The sequence below is a fragment of the Bubalus bubalis genome, chromosome 9, assembly GCF_019923935.1.
Source record: "Bubalus bubalis isolate 160015118507 breed Murrah chromosome 9, NDDB_SH_1, whole genome shotgun sequence".
Taxonomy (NCBI): domain Eukaryota; kingdom Metazoa; phylum Chordata; class Mammalia; order Artiodactyla; family Bovidae; genus Bubalus; species Bubalus bubalis.
Genome location: NC_059165.1, coordinates 15,673,772 through 15,692,150, shown reverse-complemented (window position 1 = coordinate 15,692,150; position 18,379 = coordinate 15,673,772). Strand labels below are relative to the sequence as shown.

The window sequence follows — 18,379 nt, the reverse complement described above, 5'->3', positions numbered from 1 at the left end:
ATATCATCCTCTGTCACCCCCTTCTCCTCCTGCCCTCAGTCTTTCCCAGCATCAAGAACTTTTCAAATGAGTCAGTTATTCATATCAGGTGGCCAAAGTATTGGAGCTTCAGTTTCAGCATCAGTCCTTCCAATGAATATTCAGAGTTGATTTCCTATAGGATGGACTGGTTTGATCTCCTTGCAGTCCCAGGGACTCTCAAGAGTCTTCTCCAGCATCACAATTCGAAAGCATCACTTCTTCGGCACTCAGCCTTCTTTATGGTCCAACTCTCACATCTGTACATGACTACTGGAAAAACCATAGCTTTGACTATATGGACCTTTGTCTACTTTTTAATATGCTATCTAGGTTTGTCATAGCTTTTCTTCTAAGGAGCAAGCATCTTTTAATTTCATGGGTGCAGTCACTATCCCCAATGATTTTGGAGCCCAAGAAAATAAAGTCTGTCACTGTTTCTTTTTCCTCATCCATTGGCCTTGAAGTGATGGAACCAGATACCATGATCTTCATTTTTTGAATGCTGAGTTTTAAACCAGCTTTTTCACTCTCCTCTTTCAGGCTCTTTTAATTTCTCTTTGTTTTCTGCCACTAGAGTGGTATCATCTGCATATCTGAGGTTGTTAATATTTCTCCTGGCAACCTTGATTCTAGCTTGTGCATCAACCAGCCCAGCATTTCGCATGGTGTACTCCACATATAAGTAAATAAGGAGGGTGACAATATACAGCCTTGACACACTCCTTTTCCAATTTTGAACCAGTCTGTTGTTTCATGTTTGATTCTAACCATTGCTTCTTGACCTGCATACAGGTTTCTCAGGAGACAGGTGAGGTGGCCTATGTATGGGGAGATGCAAGAACCTGGGCTTAATGACATCATTCCTTTGATACGTACTTGAACTATCTAGGGCCTGTATCCTATTTTTCTAGATCCTGAATACCTTCAGGGTGCACAGGCAGTGGGGGCAGCTGTGGTGGCTGATGGCTTGATGGTCATAACATCCTTTGTTTATTGATATGTCAGGTGACATTCTGGGTCACAAGCTCAAGTCATTACAGTGGCCTCAGTTCAGTTCAGTTCAGTCGCTCAGTCACATCTGACTCTTTGCAACCCCATGAACTGCAGCACGCCAGGCCTCCCTGTCCATCACCAACTCCCGGAGTTTACTCAAACTCTTGTCCATTGAGTCAGTGATGCCATCCAACCATCTCATCCTCTGTTGTCCCCTTCTCCTCCCACCCTCAATCTTTCCCAGCATCAGGGTCTTTTCAAATGAGTCAGCTCTTCGCATCAGGTGGCCAAAGTACTGGAGTTTCAGCTTCAGCACCAGTCCTTCCAGTGAATATTCAGGACTGATCTCCTTTAGGATGGACTGGTTGGCTACAGGGCCCTAAGTAATCTGGCCTCTCGCTGTACCTGTGCTCCCGCACTCCACTTTGCTCACTCTGCTCCAGCCCCACTGGCCTCCCTGTCCTTTCCCAGGCATGTCAGACAAGCATGAACTCAAGCCTTTGTGCCTGTCAACTCTCTTGGCCTAGAATGCAGTTCTTCTCTCAGATGTCAAAAGGGCTCACTTTGTTATCTCCTCCAGGTCATTGCTAAAATGTTAACCTCATCACGAGGGCTTACCTGCTTTATTGTTCTGCATATAAACCATTACCCTCCAGCTTAGTGTATGTTTTGCAGACCATTTGTTGATTCTGTCTCCCACCCCTCCTACCCCACTAGAATGGAGGCTCCGTACAGGTATGGCCTTTGGTCCTTTTTTGTTTCCTAAAGTACCCCAAGGACCTTACATGTAGTAGAAATTCAGTAAATATTTGTTCAATTGATATGCTAGGAATTTGAGTTTTTCAGATATTACATTGTATTAGAAAACCAACCCATTTGTCCATGACTGGGCAAGGGGTGAAAAGGAGTAGCCTGCTCAAAAAAGCTGAGCCCTCTAGAAAGAGTAAATTCTGGCAAAAGCCTGCAGAGGAGAGTTTGACAAAGGAACTCTACCCCTCTTTATTTTTCCTTTTTCTATGAAAAAGGCAGATACTAAGTATTTTACGCTTTGTGAGCCATATGGATCTCTTTCACAACTGCTCAATCCTGCCGTAGCAGCATGAAAGCAGACACTACGTGAACAAATGAGCCTGGCTATATTCCAGTGAAGCCTTGTTTACAAAAACACAGGATCTGACCTGTGGGCCACAGATTGCTAACTGCTAGTCTAGAACAACAGTTCACAGCTTGCTGCAATTTGCATGTTTAAAAACTATTACTGCCTGGCTCCCACCTCCAATTGTTGAGATTTTTTAAAGCTCTCCAGGTGATTCTAATGTGCAGCAAAATGTAAGAACCATGGGTCTGGAACCTTGTTATCCGAACTATGATCTTGGACCAGAAGCATCCACATCAATTGGAAGCTTTATATGTTTTTATTTCTCTTTGTAAAAAGGAAAAAAAAAAAAAAGTAGATCTGTATTCTTTCTACTGTTTGTGGTTTTCCATTTCATAAAACCCAGGGGATCTTACTAAAAACTACTATAATTGATGAGATCTGTTAAATAGCTGAGGTGAGATTTGTTAAACAAATACAAAAATCAATACCTATCTGTAAGAATGTTATCTGTAAGAACAATCACTAGATAAAAATGGAAATTAGGAAAAATATTCCACTCACAATATGACATTCTACAAAACAGTTTAAAGTTTAACAGGAGGCACGAACCTAGATGAAAAAAGTTATAAAGTTCTATTAAGTTTACAAACAAGATATAGATACAGAATGACAGCATGTTCTGGGATGCTGCTGCTGCTGCTGCTGCTAAGTCGCTCCAGGATAGTAGGATCTAATACTAAAATGCTCTTTTCCAGAATTAATGCATACATTTCACACAATACAGTTTTTAATCCCAATAAGGTTTTCCTTTCATTGGACTGATCTTAAGGTTTTCAAGGAACATTGAATGTCTGAAGTATCTAATAAATTATTGAGAGAGAATATTGAGATCGGACAATCCTCGCTGCTGCTGCTGCTAAGTCGCTTCAGTCGTGTCCAACTCTGTGCGACCCCATAGACGGCAGCCCACCAGGCTCTCCCGTCCCTGGGATTCTCCAGGCAAGAACACTGGAGTGGGTTGCCATTTCCTTCTGCAATGCATGAAAGTGAAAAGTCAAAGTGAAGTCGCTCAGTCGTGTCCGATTCTTAGCGACCCCGTGGACTGCAGCCCACCAGGCTCCTCCGTCCATGGGATTTTCCAGGCAAGAGTACTGGAGTGGGGTGCCATTGCCTTCTCCACGGACAATCCTTACTGGCTATTAAAGCATACTGTAATCACTGAATCAAACTAGAATTTGGTGATGAGGGGCCATGAGCAAAAAAGAGAGATAATTACAAAGTAGGTGAAAGAAGCTCAATGTGGAAAACAGATCGATCTCTTCTACATTGGTTAGATAGTCTGCATGTGTGTGTGATGCTTACAATTATATGCATTAAATGCTCAGTAAAGATTTTTAGCCCCCTTTTTTCTCTTTATTTTAAAGTTAAGAAACAGAGTCTTAAATTCCTGGGTCAAAAAAATTAAAGTTATAGGCTACTTTTTAAATAATGAAAATGAGACAACTTAGAAATACATGACACAACCAAAGCTATACTCAGCCTTAAACTTTTTATTATTAAGAGGAAATAAAAATAAATATTCAAGACATTAGAAAACAAAACAATCATAAATGTAACATTGATGGTAAAAGATTGGTGTACTTAAATAATGTCTGCTTCCACATAGGATGGGGAATATTGCTCCCACAGTAACAGAAATCAAAGAGAAAAGAAAAAAGCTAGATAATCTGCAAAATTAAAACCCTTTTGAGCCTCTCACAGGACATGGGAACTGAACTGAAAAGGGAAGCAAGCCCTTCTGAGGAGAGATGAGACACCCAAACTGTCCTACATTTCGCAGAAGACAGGAAGAAAAACCACCAGCCAAAAGAACGGGTAAGAAAACAAACTATTTTGACAAACTTATTGGAGCCAAATGCACGTGAAAATAACAGCAAAAACTAAGCATTGCACATACAAGGGAGACCACCCCCAGTAATGAGATTTCTTTTCACAGACCTCCACCAGCACTCATGAGAAAGACAGGGAGCAGGGCATGGAACTAGATGGAGCCTCTTCAGTGGGAAAGACATACAGATGGGGAGGGACTGCATCCGGAGGAGAAGCATAAAACCCAGAACCTTCTCTCATACAAAGCAGATTTCATCTTCCACTGGGGCAGAAGAGGAAACACCCTCAGCTCCAATCCTCTGCAAAAGGTAAGCTATCACTGGGAAGGAACGGATTGTAGCAAAAGGTCTCTGCTCTGAGGGGAGGCACAGCCCCAGTCATGCCCAGGATCCTGCACTGAGAGAAACCCAAGATCTCTCGCAACAGGGGTATGGACAAGAAACTAGCTCTTTTGCATGTTATAAGACAAAGTTCATCTGCCACAGGGGGAAGTAACAGAAATGTGGATAAGCCCAACTCTTGAGGCTCTGATCCCCAGCTACATAGACTGAAGCTAGAATAAGAGAATTTTAAAAATCAGCCTGCCCCCACAATGAACATCAGCACACTACTTCTGTTAGGTTCAGTTCAGTTGCTCAGTAGTGTCCGACTCTTTGCAACCCCATGGACTGCAGCGCATCAAGCCTCCCTGTCCATCACCAACTCCCGGAGTTCACTCAAACTCATGTCCATCGAGTCGATGGCCATGAGATGGCCATCCCACCATCTCATCCTCTGTCGTCCCCTTCTCCTCCCACCTCCAATCTTTCCCAGCATCAGAGTCTTTTCCAGGGAGTCAATTCTTCGCATCAGGTGGCCAAAGTATTGGAGTTTCAGCTTCAGCATCAGTCCTTCCAATGAATATTCAGGACTGATTTCCTTTAGGACGGACTGATTGGATCTCCTTGCAGTCCAAGAGACTCTCAAGAGTCTTCTCCAACACCACAGTTCAAAAGCATCAATTCTTCGGTGCTCAGCTTTCTTTATGGTCCAACTCTCACATCCATACATGACTACAGGAAAAACCATAGCTTTGACTAGATGGACCTTTGTTGGCAAAGTAATGTCCCTGCTTTTTACTATGCTGTCTAGGTGTCACTACTTCTGAGAGAAGGGTAAGAAACATGGAGAGAGAAACCCCCCATCCCACCCCTCATGGCCATGGTGTGCTGAAAGGTAGGGGTGAAGCAGGAACACTGAGAAAAAACTTCGAGCATTCCAGACCTCTCACTAAAGCAGAACAGCCCCAGGATGGAGGGGTCTGAGGTCTGTAGTAGAATAATGATAACTTCAGCAACATCAAAACCCAAACTCAGCTCAGCTACTGCCTACATTTAGTCAACCCCCACCCTAAGCCTGATGGCTGAAGAGGCATGCCCATTGGAGTAAATACTATTTACCTCAGTAACTTATGTCTGGCATGTGGTCAAACTGACATGGCAAAGAAGCAAGAAAAAAACCCATTCTGAAGACATAGTCAGAACCAGACTGATAGATGGCCCAGAAATTGGATCTATGAGAAAAATCACTTGAAAATACTATGATTAATCTATTGAAGGATCTGGGGTGAAATGTGGGTAACATGCATGAACAGATAGGGAATTTCAGCAGCGAAGTGGAAACTATTTTTTTTTAAAGGAATAAAATTGATTTACCAGGAATGAAAAACATGCTATCATGGATAAAGAAGTCCTTCAAATAACTTAGCAACCGCCCAAACACAAAACAAAAAATTAGTAAGCTTGAAAAAAAGAATTAGTAAACTTAAATACAGGCCAAAAGAAATTGTTCAGAATAAATTTCTGAATTTCATAGGGTAACAAACTCCTCTGAGGAGACATGGGATAGGAAAAAAAGAAAAGAATGAAAAAAAAAAGAAAGAAAAAATGAGGGAAAATAGAGCAGAGCATCCAAGAACTGTGGGACAATATGAAAAGATATGAGTGCAACTGAAATAACAGAAGGTGAGTAGAGGGAAAATGTCACAAGAAATAGAAAAGATAATTTCTGAGGATTTTCTGAACCTAATGAAAGATAATAAATCAACCTAAATGTTTACAAAAGCCCAAAAAGAATATAGACAAAAATACACATAAGCACATCCTACTCAAACTGCTGAAAAACAGACAAGAAGAAAAATCTTGGAGGCAACCAGAGGGGGAGAAAAAAACATTCTGTACGAGGGAACAAAGATAAGAATTAAAGCAGATTTCTCATCAAAAACTGTAAACTAGTAGACAATGGTGCAGCTTCTTCAAAGACAAACTGTCATCCTAGAATTTTGTATACCTAGTAAAAATTTTTCAAAAATGAAGAAAAAGCTGAGAGAACTTGTTGCCAGCAGATCTGAACTATTTAGAAACATTAAAGGACCTTGTTTAAGCAGAAGGAATATGGCATCAGTTGGAAATCTGTATCTACACAAGCAAGAAATAGAAACACTAATATATTACTGGTGGGAATATAAAGTGGTATACTCTGGAAAATGGTTTGGAATTTCCTCAAAAAGTTAAAAACAGAATTACCATATTACCCAGCAATTCCACCCCTGGGTGTTTATCCTGGAAAATGGAAGCGAGATGTTCACAGAAAAAGCTGTACACAAATATTCACACTAGCATTGTGCACATATTCAACAAGTGGAAACAATCCAACAGCTGCTAAGAGATAAACGGTTTTGTGTAGTTCAAAATGTATCATCTGTACAATGGGATAGTATTTAGTCATCAAGAGGAATGAAGTACTGTTACATGCTACAATATGGATGAACCTTAAAAACATGTTGGTAAGTGAAAAAAGCCAGACACAAAGACCACATACTATTATTACTGAATTTATATGAAATGTCCAGAATAGACAACTCCATAGAGACAGAAAGTAGATTAGTGATTGCCAGGAGATCTGGGATGAAGGCAATGTGTGAAGGGTTTCTTTTGGGAATGGTGAAAATGTTCTAGAATTAGATAGTACTTCGGACTGCAAGGAGATCCAACCAGTCCATTCTAAAGGATATCAGTCCTCAGTGTTCTTTGGAAGGAATGATGCTAAAGCCGAAACTCCAGTACTTTGGCCACCTCATGCGAAGAGTTGACTCATTGGAAAAGACTGATGCTGGGAGGGATTGGGGGCAGGAGGAGAAGGGGATGACAGAGGATGAGATGGCTGGATGGCATCACTGACTCGATGGACGTGAGTCTGAGTGAACTCCGGGAGTTGGTGATGGACAGGGAGGCCTGGCGTGCTGTGATTCATGGGGTCGCAAAGAGTCGGACACGACTGAGCGACTGAACTGAACTGATAGTTGCACAAACTTCTGACTATGTAATACTAAAAAGCACCAAACTGTACACTTTTAAAAGCTGAATTTTATGGTTTGTGAATTGTATCTGAAGTTTAAAATGATGAACTAACTGTGAAACATTATTTTTTCATCCAGGAGAATGACAAAAATTTAAAACAATAACTAGGCTCATTATTGCAAAGACTATGGGGAAGAAGTCTTAGGCATTAAAAGACTATCCATTGCTTATGCCCTCTGTCAAGGGCATTTCAGCACCATGTATTAAAATGCTTCCAAAATGCACATGCTTTGCCTTAGCAATTCCAATCCTAGGATTTTACCTTAAGGCAATAATTGAATATGTGTGCAAGGATGTACGTGAAGAGATGTTCTTCACAGAATTATTTATAAAATGAAAACTGGAAAACCTTTGTCCCAAAATAAGGGTTTATTTAAATAATTGTAATTCACTTCATGTTAAACAGATAGTTATATCACATTTTTTACTGACTGCCATGGAAAACTGTCCAAATGCAATGTTAACTGGAAAAAGAAGCATGATATAAAATACTGTATATAGTATGACATATTTCTGTAAATAAACAGACCTGGTCACTATAGTCTGAAGGATTTATATCTAAGTATTATATGTGGATGATATTTAGTGATTGTTATTGTCTAATTTTTATGCAATATGTGCTATTTATATAATAAAAATATTTTATTTTAAAGAGATTATGTCAAGTTTAACATCACCAATATTAAGACAAACTAAAACCGCGTGCCCCAAAAACAATGTGCTGATGACACAGTACTACACATGTATTATTTCAGCCCCAGAAGTCTAATCAAGATTTAATTTTATGGAAACAAATACAACTTTACAGACATTCTGCAAAACATGTGTCATGGGCCCTTCAGACCCCTGTGTGTCATAAAATGAAAAAGAAAGTCTGGGAAAAACTGTTCTGGATAAACGACCACTAGAGCAATATTACAATCAAATATAATTCGTGATTTTTGGCTGTGTCAAGCACAGAGAATGAAAATAAACTCATTGCAAACCATATCTTTGTGAAATTCATCAGTGACAAAGAGAAGAATCAAGAAGCTTCTAGAATGGAAAAACATCCAAACCAAGAGTCAGAATGACTTTAGGCTTTTACACACAAACACTTAGAAGAGAGAAGGCAATTGAAAAATGCCATCAATATTTAGAAAGAAAATATTTCCAGTATAAAATTGCAAACACATCCAAGTCATCAGTAAAGCATGAAGGTTAAAGGCAGAAATTTTCAGACATGTGAGGTCCCCAAAAGTTACCCTTTTTCAGGAAGCCACTGAGGGATGCTTTCTACCCAAGCAAAGAAATAAACCAATAAAGAAGAAAACACATGAAGTTAGAAAGCAGGAGAAGTAACCAAAGCTAAGTGAGTCTCTAGGGTGGTGGTGAAGGAGGTGCCCAGGTGCATCTGGACCAGAAGGCAACCTGTCCAGATTGAATCCATGTGACTCAAGTAACAGGTACATTGAGGGCTCCCTCTGCTCTCTCCTCAGCCTCTGTCCAGTCTTTTAACTTTATGACATATTGGATGCTGTGTTCTACCAAAGGGGAAGAAATCAAGGAAAAAGAAAGGAGATCCAAGAAACAGGAACTCCAACTGAAGAGAAAGGCAGAGTTTCTCTGATGACAATGAAGGGACATTTCTGGGATGATCATTAGGCAGCAGGCCTAGAGAGAAACCAGCCCACGCTGGGAGGAATGGAGGTCTTTGGTAAGAAGGTTTCCAAGAAAAAACGGGGAGGTGCTATATCATGTTATAAACTCACCTTGGGGAAATTATACACAAGGGACTAGCTTGTGAGGGAATCCTTAAGGTACAGGAAGACCTACCTATTGTAATAAAGAAATTTAAGAAAAAGTAATTATTAATGTAAAGGGAAAATGATGATCCTCATAGTACATTACAACATTCATTATTTTCATTTCAAAATAATGTGAAAACTGAATATAGATCTAACCTAAAATTACAATACTACTGTATTAACAGTATGGGAAAAGAGAAACCATGGGCAAAGGGTGTGAGAGCTAAATCTGTGTCCTTACCTAATGAGAAACCAACAGATAATGTCTAAAATCAATGAAGCAATAAATAGTACTGTACATTTACTATTTAGAATTATGAAATTAAGTAAATGCCAGAACAGAAATAGAACTAAATTGGCTCCTCTCTAGAAGAAGGGAAGGAGACGTGAGGATGTGTGGATGGGAAACTTCACATTGTTACTAGCCATCTAGTTCTAGCTGATTTTCCAACTATGTGCAGGTATTACTTTGAGAAGAATCTATGTTTTTAATTTTTCTTTAAAAGCTTTTGGCCATGCCACATGGCTTGCAGGATCTTAGTTCCCTGACCAGGGATTGAACCCAGGCCCTCAGCAGTGAAAGTGTTAAGTCCTAACCACTGGACCACCAGGGAATTCCCTGAAGAATTTCCTGAAGAATTGGTTTTTTTTATATCAATGTTTTATCAGGTCTTAGCAAAGTTCTGTAAAATGTAATTTTTCTGGTAGAGTCTTCTTTTGCTGTATGAAAGCATTTCAACAAATTTGAGACAAACTATAGAATTATCTTGAGAAATATTAAGGTGATATTGGCTAGAAGAATCACTGAGTTATGAGTATTGCTCAGAGACAGCTCCCTGGAAGAAGTGGTTCATAAGCTAAAATGATGTATGTGATACAGAGAGAGGTCATGGGCAAACTCCTCTGAGGGGAGAATGTGAAATTAAACCAGGAGTTTCATTTCCCAAGGCTATCACCCTACCTCCTAAATGTTCCAACAATAATGGCTATTCCTATACCTCCCCAGAGCTTCCCTGAGCTCTTCTGGATCATACTGGCATAGGAATAACAGGCAATTTTTCCCTTAGGTTGATGGATTTATAATCAAGGTAGAAACATTGCTCAAATTTTTCTGAAATGCATCACATATCCATTAATTCATCAACTCAAAAAAAAATTACTGATACCTACCATATGTCAGGTCCAGTGATAGGCACTGGGGATATAATAAAAATGGCAAAGTTCTCTGGTCAAAGGACAACGGCTTGGGAAATGAGATTCCCACTGCAACTGGCAGAGACATCCACAGCACCCACCAAACCCACCTATCCTGCACATCTCAGCCTGGAAACATGAACCCCAACAGACACCCAGACCAGGAAGCACAGGAAGTCTACTTTCACCCTAATTAATGTGGAGGGTGCATAAAAGACAAATTGATGCTTTCAACAGGAAAACTAAAATTTGTGAGGAGGTAGGGCTGAAATAAAAAGAGATAGCATTTAATCTAAACCATTTCCTGTGAGTTGGATGTCTTTTTAAAAAATTGGCCGCCTTATCATTTTCTTAGTCACCTTTTCTCTAGTCTTATTGGAGGCGTACTCATTCCTAGCAACCTCCCATCTGCTGAAAAACAGGATCAAGAGAATGAAGAGCCATGATGAGACATCCAGCACTGAGTGAAAATATTAGGAGAAAAGCAATAAATGTACTACCCCATTTGCATAAAACCTATTAATGCCCTCTTCAGACTAATGACATGAATTTTACATCAAGGAGAACAGCTGTGATCTGCTGTTTCTAGTAATGGGGAGTATTTGAAACAATCTGCAAACCACTGCTACTCCTAATTGCCAGCCAATACCCTTGATTTGAGCTCTCTCCAAATAAAACACTCTGGCTGTTGGCCAAAGGAAGATTTATCTGTTGGACTCCTCAGCTCAACACGCTGTTCGGTTTCTTGTGTTCCTGTTTTTTCCAAGCTAGTGCAGATCCATTGCATTTCAAATCTTTCTCTTTTTATTTTAATCAAAACCAGTGCCTTTTCTACTTTTTTTTTCCTGCTGCCAATCTGATACCATTTTGTGGGGTATAGCCTCAATTAGGACCTTCCTCCCCACTGTGCTGGTCCGGGTTAACGATGGCCGGGCAAAGTGACCTTCTGTCTGGCTGTTCGTTGTTCGGTCTCTAAGTCGTGTCTGGCTGAGTTCTATGTAAACAGCCAACAGGAGAGGTCCCTAGAGCCCAGGGTTTTGCGACTCCCGCGAGGGCAGCGCGGGGCTGCGGCAGAGATTGGAAGGAGATCTACCCGGATTGGGAGGGGAGACGCGCAGAGGAAGGTGGAGAAGAGGGATCATGTGTGTTCCTCCAGTGTACAACCCCCATTTGAGTGACAAATGACGAGGACAACCTATAAAAACAACTAAGCGCAAAGCTGCCCGCATCCATCTCCCTCTTCGTGCGTGTGCGTTTTCAACTAACTTTGGGAACTCCGCGCAGCCTCTCCTCCACCTCGGTTTCCCGCGCCCTGCCTGCCCTTTTTGGTACCTCCTCTTCCTCCAGGCAAAGGATGGAGGCTCCCTTCAGCCCCTCAACTCCGTCGCCGGCGCCCAACCTCTCCGTACCCATCTCGCTGGGCTGGGGTCTCAACCTGACTTCCGGACAGGGAGCCCCCGGACAAGGAGCCCCCATCCCAGGACCCCCGCCTCCATCACCTCCGCCGCCGTCCGGGCTGCCCAGCCGCCGCGTCCGCCTGGTCTTCCTGGGGGTTATCCTGGTGGTGACTGTGGCCGGCAACGCCACGGTGCTGTGTCGCCTGTGCGGCGGCGGCGGGCCCTGGGCGGGTCCCAAGCGTCGCAAGATGGACTTCCTGCTGGTGCAGCTGGCCCTGGCCGACCTGTACGCGGGCGGGGGCACCGCGCTGTCGCAGCTGGCTTGGGAACTCCTGGGTGAGCCGCGCCGGGCCGCGGGAGACCTGGCGTGCCGCTGCGTGCACCTTCTGCGGGCGTCCGGCCGCGCCGCCTCGGCCCACCTCGTGGCGCTCATAGCCCTCGAGCGCCAGCGCGCCGTGCGCCGTCCGCAGGGCCCGCCGCTGCCCGCGCGCGCCCTTGCCGCCCTGGGCTGGCTGCTGGCGCTGCTGCTGGCGCTGCCCGCTGCCTTCGTGGTGCGCGGGGGCGCCCCCTCGCCGCCGCCGCCCGCCGCGCCCCCGCCCGCCCGCGCCTGGCCCGGGGAGCGCCGCTGCCACGACATCTTCACGCTACTGCCGCGCTGGCACCTGATGCTCTACGCGCTCTACGAGGCCTTGGCGGGCTTCGCGGCGCCAGCCGCGGTCATGAGCGTCGCGGGCGGCCGCCTGCTCCGCACCTGGTGGCCGCGCCAGCCCCGAGCCCCATCCGCGGCGGCGGCGGCGGCGGCGGCGGCACCCAGGTCCGCCAGTCCGGGCCAGGCCTCCGCGCCCAACGTGCTGCCGCGCGCCAAGGTGCAGAGCCTCAAGATGAGCCTGGTGCTGGCGCTGCTGTTCGTGGGGTGCCAGCTGCCCTACTTCGCGGCCCGGCTGGCGACCACGTGGTCGTCTGGACCGGTGGGGGACTGGGAGACCGACGACCTGGCGGTGGTGCTGCGCCTCATAGGGGTGGCCAACAGCGCCCTCGATCCCTTCGTCTACCTGTTCTTCCAGGCGGGCGGCTGTCGGCTCCGGCGGCGCCTGCGGAGGCGCCTGGGCGCGCTGTGCTGCCCGCCGGAGGGGGTCGCGGAGGACGAGGAGGGGACCCGGGGCCACCAGGCGCTCCACCGCCACCGCTGGCCCCATCCGCATTACCACCACGCCCGGCGGGAGCAGCCCGAGCAGGGTTACCTGCGCCCACCGCCGCCGCGCCCCCGGCCGCCGCCCTGCTCCTGCGAAAGCGTCTTCTAGGCTGTTCGATGGCCGGGGACGGGTCATCTATCGCTGCGCCGCCGCCTCCGCGCAACACGAGGCTGGCCGGGGTCTTTCTAGCTCACAGCCAGCAGGAGGGTCTCTGAGAGCCTCACCCTGAAGCTGCCCCTGCCCTCCACTCCCCTATTGTAATTTCTTTATATATTGTTTACATTTTACACTCTTCCAGGTTTTCTCCTTTCCTTGTCACATGTCCCCCATTTGGAGACGAGAGAGTGACCCGTTGGGAATTTGAAAAATTGAAGTTAGAATTATTTTTGCAGTTCTTTTTTGCTCCCATAGTCTTCTGGCTAAGATCACTGGTTTTAGCTCAAGTGCCGAGCTCTCATTCTTTTATGTGCCACCCCCTGTTTTCACTTATTTGGGATAGTGTTTAACTGTACCTTCGGGACCAGAGAAGGCGCCTCTAGTTCCGGGAGGAATAGCCTCACATTGTTCTCCCCGGGGAGCCTGGAAACTGTACCGGTGATTCTATCAGAAATGTAATCTTGCTGTCACTTCAAAGCCACAGAGTATTTGTGAAATAAAAACATTTCCCACCGAGCAATTAGGACTTAAAAAAAAAAAAAAAAAAAAAAAAAAAACCATGGTACTGTGTTTTCTCAGGAAAAAAAAAAAAAATCAGCGTGGTCTTTATTTTTAGTCTAGCTTCCACTTAGGAGAAGCTGGGATTGTAGGAGGGAGACATAAAAGCTTCCCTTGGAACCTTTCAAAGACGCCCAGTTTCTATAGGAAATGGTTCCTGTGTCCAGACCAGCCTCTACAGCTGCGATGCTGTGAACAGGTGGAGACTCTCAGCACAAAAACCCTAGCAGACTAGAGAAGGGAAGTACCTGGGTGCTGCATAGGGGAGAGGCTCAGTCCCAGGTGGAGCTTTAGGGAGACTGGCAGCTAGAAAGAAAGCTGCAACCTCCCAATGCTGCACAGGTATATAAAACTCTCTCTCTCTTTTTTTTTAAACAAAGGCAGTGTCTACTAATGTGGACTGCTGAGGACAAAGTCAAGGAGCAGATTTAGTCAGTGACCTCCTCCTCCTCCTAACTGTTCTTGGTTCTAGAGAGAAGTAGCAGCGCTGATGAACAAATATCCATGTGTTTACCAGTGTCTTTCATCTGAGAATCTGCAAGCTTTCCATTACAGTGTTTCGGGTTCCAGCACAAATGCAGGACTAAGATTCAGAAAGAGGAAATGACTGGTAAAGTTCACTGGTGGAGCTAATGCTCTTTGAGGTCCTTCTTTGTTTTGATCATTGATGAATCTCACACTCTTAGACAATGTTTGATATATAGTACGCACCCAACACACATTTGTTGATTAATCATCATATGAGTCAGGCATAGATAGACTGGAATAAAAGATTTACAAAAAGATATGTTCATTAAACTTGGCTTACGTCCCTCCAAAATCATGTCCAAAAATGTTATAGAGTTACAGATTTTCCTTCCCCTCTTTAATCCTTCTTACCCTGCTGAGGCATGCAATATACCAAGAAGAAGACACCTAAAGAGAAAAGAACACAATTGTCTTCATGAACCTAAATCTGGGTTATAGCATTACTTTTATTCATTAATAAACACTTATGACTTATTTGTGCCAAGCAACCTGCTAGGCATTGGAGACGCTAAGGTGAATAAGACACATCTTTCCCTCAAAGACTTTGTAATCATACGTAGAAGACAATCTGACAAGTTCAGCACAAATACAGACAGATGGGATTTAACAGGGGTTCCAGGCAGGGTTCCAGGGCACTGAAGAACATCTAACAACTTTGAGAGCCTGGAGAATAGGGGGTGGCCCATCAGATGTGCATGCTAAGTTGCTTCAGTCCTGTCTGACTCTTTGTGACCCTACGGACTGCAGCCCAGCAGGATCCTCTGAACATGGGATCCTCCAGGCAAGAATACCGGAGTGGGTCACCATGCCCTCCTCCAGGGGATCTTCCCAACCCAGGGATCATTTCCTGCAGCCCCTGCATTGCAGGCAGATTCTTTATCACAGAGCCACTGGGGAATACTGAAAGGTATTCTATGCAGTTAAAAAGAGCTAGCCACACAGTAACACACAGCTAAAATAAGTAAACAAGACCTATTACATAATTTGAAGCAGAAAGTATGTAGCAAACAGCCAGGAGTATAACTAAAACCACTGCTGCTGCTAAGTCGCTTCAGTCATGTCCGATTCTGTGAGACCCCATAGACGGCAGCCCACCAGGCTCCCCCATCCCTGGGATTCTCCAGGCAAGAACACTGGAGTGGGTTGCCATTTCCTTCTCCAAAGCGTGAAAGTGAAAAGTGAAAGTGAAGTCGCTCACTCGTGTCCGACTCCCAGCGACCCCATGGACCGCGCAGCCCACTAGGCTCCTCCATCCATGGGATTTTCCAGGCAAGAGTACTGGAGTGGGGTGCCTTTGCCTTCTCCAAACAACTGGCTATAAATCATTTACTAAAAATACAACAATCTAGCTCATTTGTGAAAGAGAAGATAGATTTAAAACATGTTTTTATCTAAGCCACTTCCTAGGAAACACTAAAGGAAGTAGAAAATGTGAGGAGTTTCTCTCTCATTCCTAAAATGTTCTGACTCAATTAAAGGGAAGATATTAATAAAATACGAATACAAATGAATAGTTTAACTAAGTGAAACATGTTTTGCAAAGTTGAGAGGCAGTGTAACATGATGAAAAGAGCAGAGTCTTTGGAGCCTAAAGGTTTGGACTTGTTTCATCTCTACAACATAGCAGCTTGTGACTCTGGTCTGTTTGCTGAATCTTTTTGAGTCTTAGTTTTCTCATCAATACAATGATATTTTATTTTCATCATCTTACTTCTTAAGACTCATGTATGTAAAATACTTGATTGATGGGTAGCGGGATTGTCCTGCCAACTTGTCTCTTTAGATTCACCCTAGTATTCAATATACCATAGCTATTGTTATTCTCAAGCTCTGGGCTGTGAGGAATAAAAGCCAGTTGAGTAATATTACCTGGAAGGAAGCAAGAGATCTTGGAAAATCTATGTAAGATGAATGCATTCAATGGTGCTACATGGTAATAGAGAAATCAGGCCTTTCAGCTGGCAGTATGCTCACAGTAATTGTCAGGTGCCTTCCTTGAATCCATTTTTTTCTTTTCTAGCAGTGCTCAGGTTCTTATTATCTATGCCTTTTATGAACAGTCATGTTTTGAGGGAAGCTGATTCCTCTCCCACTCGAAGACTGGGCCTTAATGAATCTAAGCACATCAAAATAAGTCCATCCCCGCTTACCACCATGTCCTGCTCGGAAATGGTGATGTGATCCAGTTAAGATCAACGAGACTTGGGGGAAGGGTTGTTGAGGGACATCTAGGAAGGGGGTCCTTAACTCTTCTGAGAGAGCCATGGGAGCCAGCAAGCTCTCTCCATCTCTCTCCCACTGACATTAAATGAGGGAGCATGATGTGTGGCTGGCGGCTGGCAGTCCACCTCTCACCATGAGGGGCACCAGCCGTAAGATGAAGCCAGTACTGGATACAGCAGGGTGACGAGATGAAAAGAACTTAAGATTCTTAATGACTTCACTGAGTTGTCATGTTAAACACCACTGAGGCACACCGTCTGCAGGTCCTGTTAAATAAACCTATACGTTTTCTTATTGCTCAAGGCAGTTAAACTAAATTTTCTGTTATTTGTAGCAGCAGGCAGCCTCTAAGTGAAGAAGTCTGGCAAGAAAAAGTATCTCATTTGATTCTCTTACTGTGTGTTATCAAAGAAATAGGAACATTCCAAGTGTAATTTTATATAGTTCATTAGCCAGTAGGTATTGAGGGACTCATATTGGGCATAGTGGGACAGATGGAAGAAAATCAAAGATGTAACTCTTGTATTTTAAAAATTCATATTCTATGAAGAACTATAATTTTTATGTTAAGAACTTTATTGAGACATCTCAACCTGTAACTATTAATGTTAGAAAATTTGCAAATTCTTGCCATTGGTAATTTTACTGATTTATTCGTTCATTCATTCATCTTGGTATTTACTAATTAAAGATCTATCTTGTGCAAGATACTGTATCACTTATCACAGACATATATGTCATTTAAAGTTTAGGTTTTGGGTGGGAACTTAGGCCAACTATTACTATATTTTCTTTGACCAGATCTGGAAGTGACGACCCTAAATGTGCTGAGGTAGGGCTTCCCAAGTGGCTCAAGTGGTAAAGAATCCACCTGCCAATGCAGGAGATATGACTTTGATTCCTGGGTCCAGAAGATCCCCTGGAGTAAGAACCTGCTCCAGTATTCTTGCCTGAAAAATTACATGGACAGAGGGGTCTCAAAGAGTCAGACACGACTGAGTGACTGGGCGTGCACACACACGCACACACAGAGACACGTATTACTGTACATTGGCCCCTAGAAAGTCACTCTTCTTGATATCCATCCCTTGTGTAATCTTTTCCTACAGAGTCTGGGTTTGGCCATGTGTCCTGGTTTGGCAATGGACATCAGCAGATGTTTCACAGACAAGCTCTTGATAAGCATTTATGCATAGGGCTTGCCTTCTCAGAAAAGCTGCATTGAGACAACCGTGCCATGAAACAGCCAAGAATGAAAGATTTCAGGGAGAGTAAAAGCCAGCTACTCAGCCATTCTAACGAGGCCCAGTTCCAGCTAACTGCACTCACATTAGTAAGCCCAGAGGAGAGCAAAGGGAGAGCTGCCGTGCTAACCCACAGACTTGTGAGAAATAACAAATCATAGTGCTAGGGTGGTGTGCTTCACAGCAATTGATAACTAAAACCTGGGTGGAGTAGTAAATTGAATGCATTAAAAATGAAAGTCAAAAGGCCCAGATATCATAAGACCTGGGTTCTAGTCTCCTACCATGTGTCAAATTGGGATATTCAACTGCTTACCATATAATCTGATGAGGCCTCACACAAGCTTGAAGTGAGAGAACTCCAAGCTCAGGGAACAGAATTAGAGTCCCAGCTCTAATCCCTTTTCCAAAAGGTGAAATCTTCTATGGCCAAACCCTGGCAGTTCTGGGTATGGTTTTACTATCAAGGGACTATTGTCTGCCTTCAAAATGCTCATAGATAAATAATGGGGACTGCAACAATAATAACAGCTAAAATTTATTAAATAATTTCCATGAAGCTTGGCACTTTACAAGCATCAATTCATTTAATCCTCATAACAACTAAAAGGAAAGTATCATAACCACCTTCAATTTACAGATAAGGAATGGGGGCTAAAAAGGATAACATGCCCAGGATCAAAAAGCTAGTAAATGGC

General features: G+C 43.7%; 1 protein-coding gene and 1 non-coding gene across 2 annotated transcripts; one reads left to right on the top strand and one right to left on the bottom strand.

Moving 5' to 3' along the window:
- Positions 1–9,729: 9,729 nt before the first annotated feature.
- Positions 9,730–9,802, bottom strand: TRNAE-UUC. Its single transcript has one exon. It is a non-coding gene; the product is annotated as a tRNA-Glu (tRNA).
- A 1,718-nt stretch (positions 9,803–11,520) lies between these two features.
- On the top strand, positions 11,521–13,648 carry GPR150 (G protein-coupled receptor 150). The gene has a single exon (XM_025292215.3). The coding sequence runs from the start codon at positions 11,737–11,739 to the stop codon at positions 13,078–13,080; it is 1,344 nt and encodes a 447-aa protein (XP_025148000.3). The 5' UTR covers positions 11,521–11,736; the 3' UTR covers positions 13,081–13,648.
- The last annotated feature ends 4,731 nt before the right edge of the window (positions 13,649–18,379 follow it).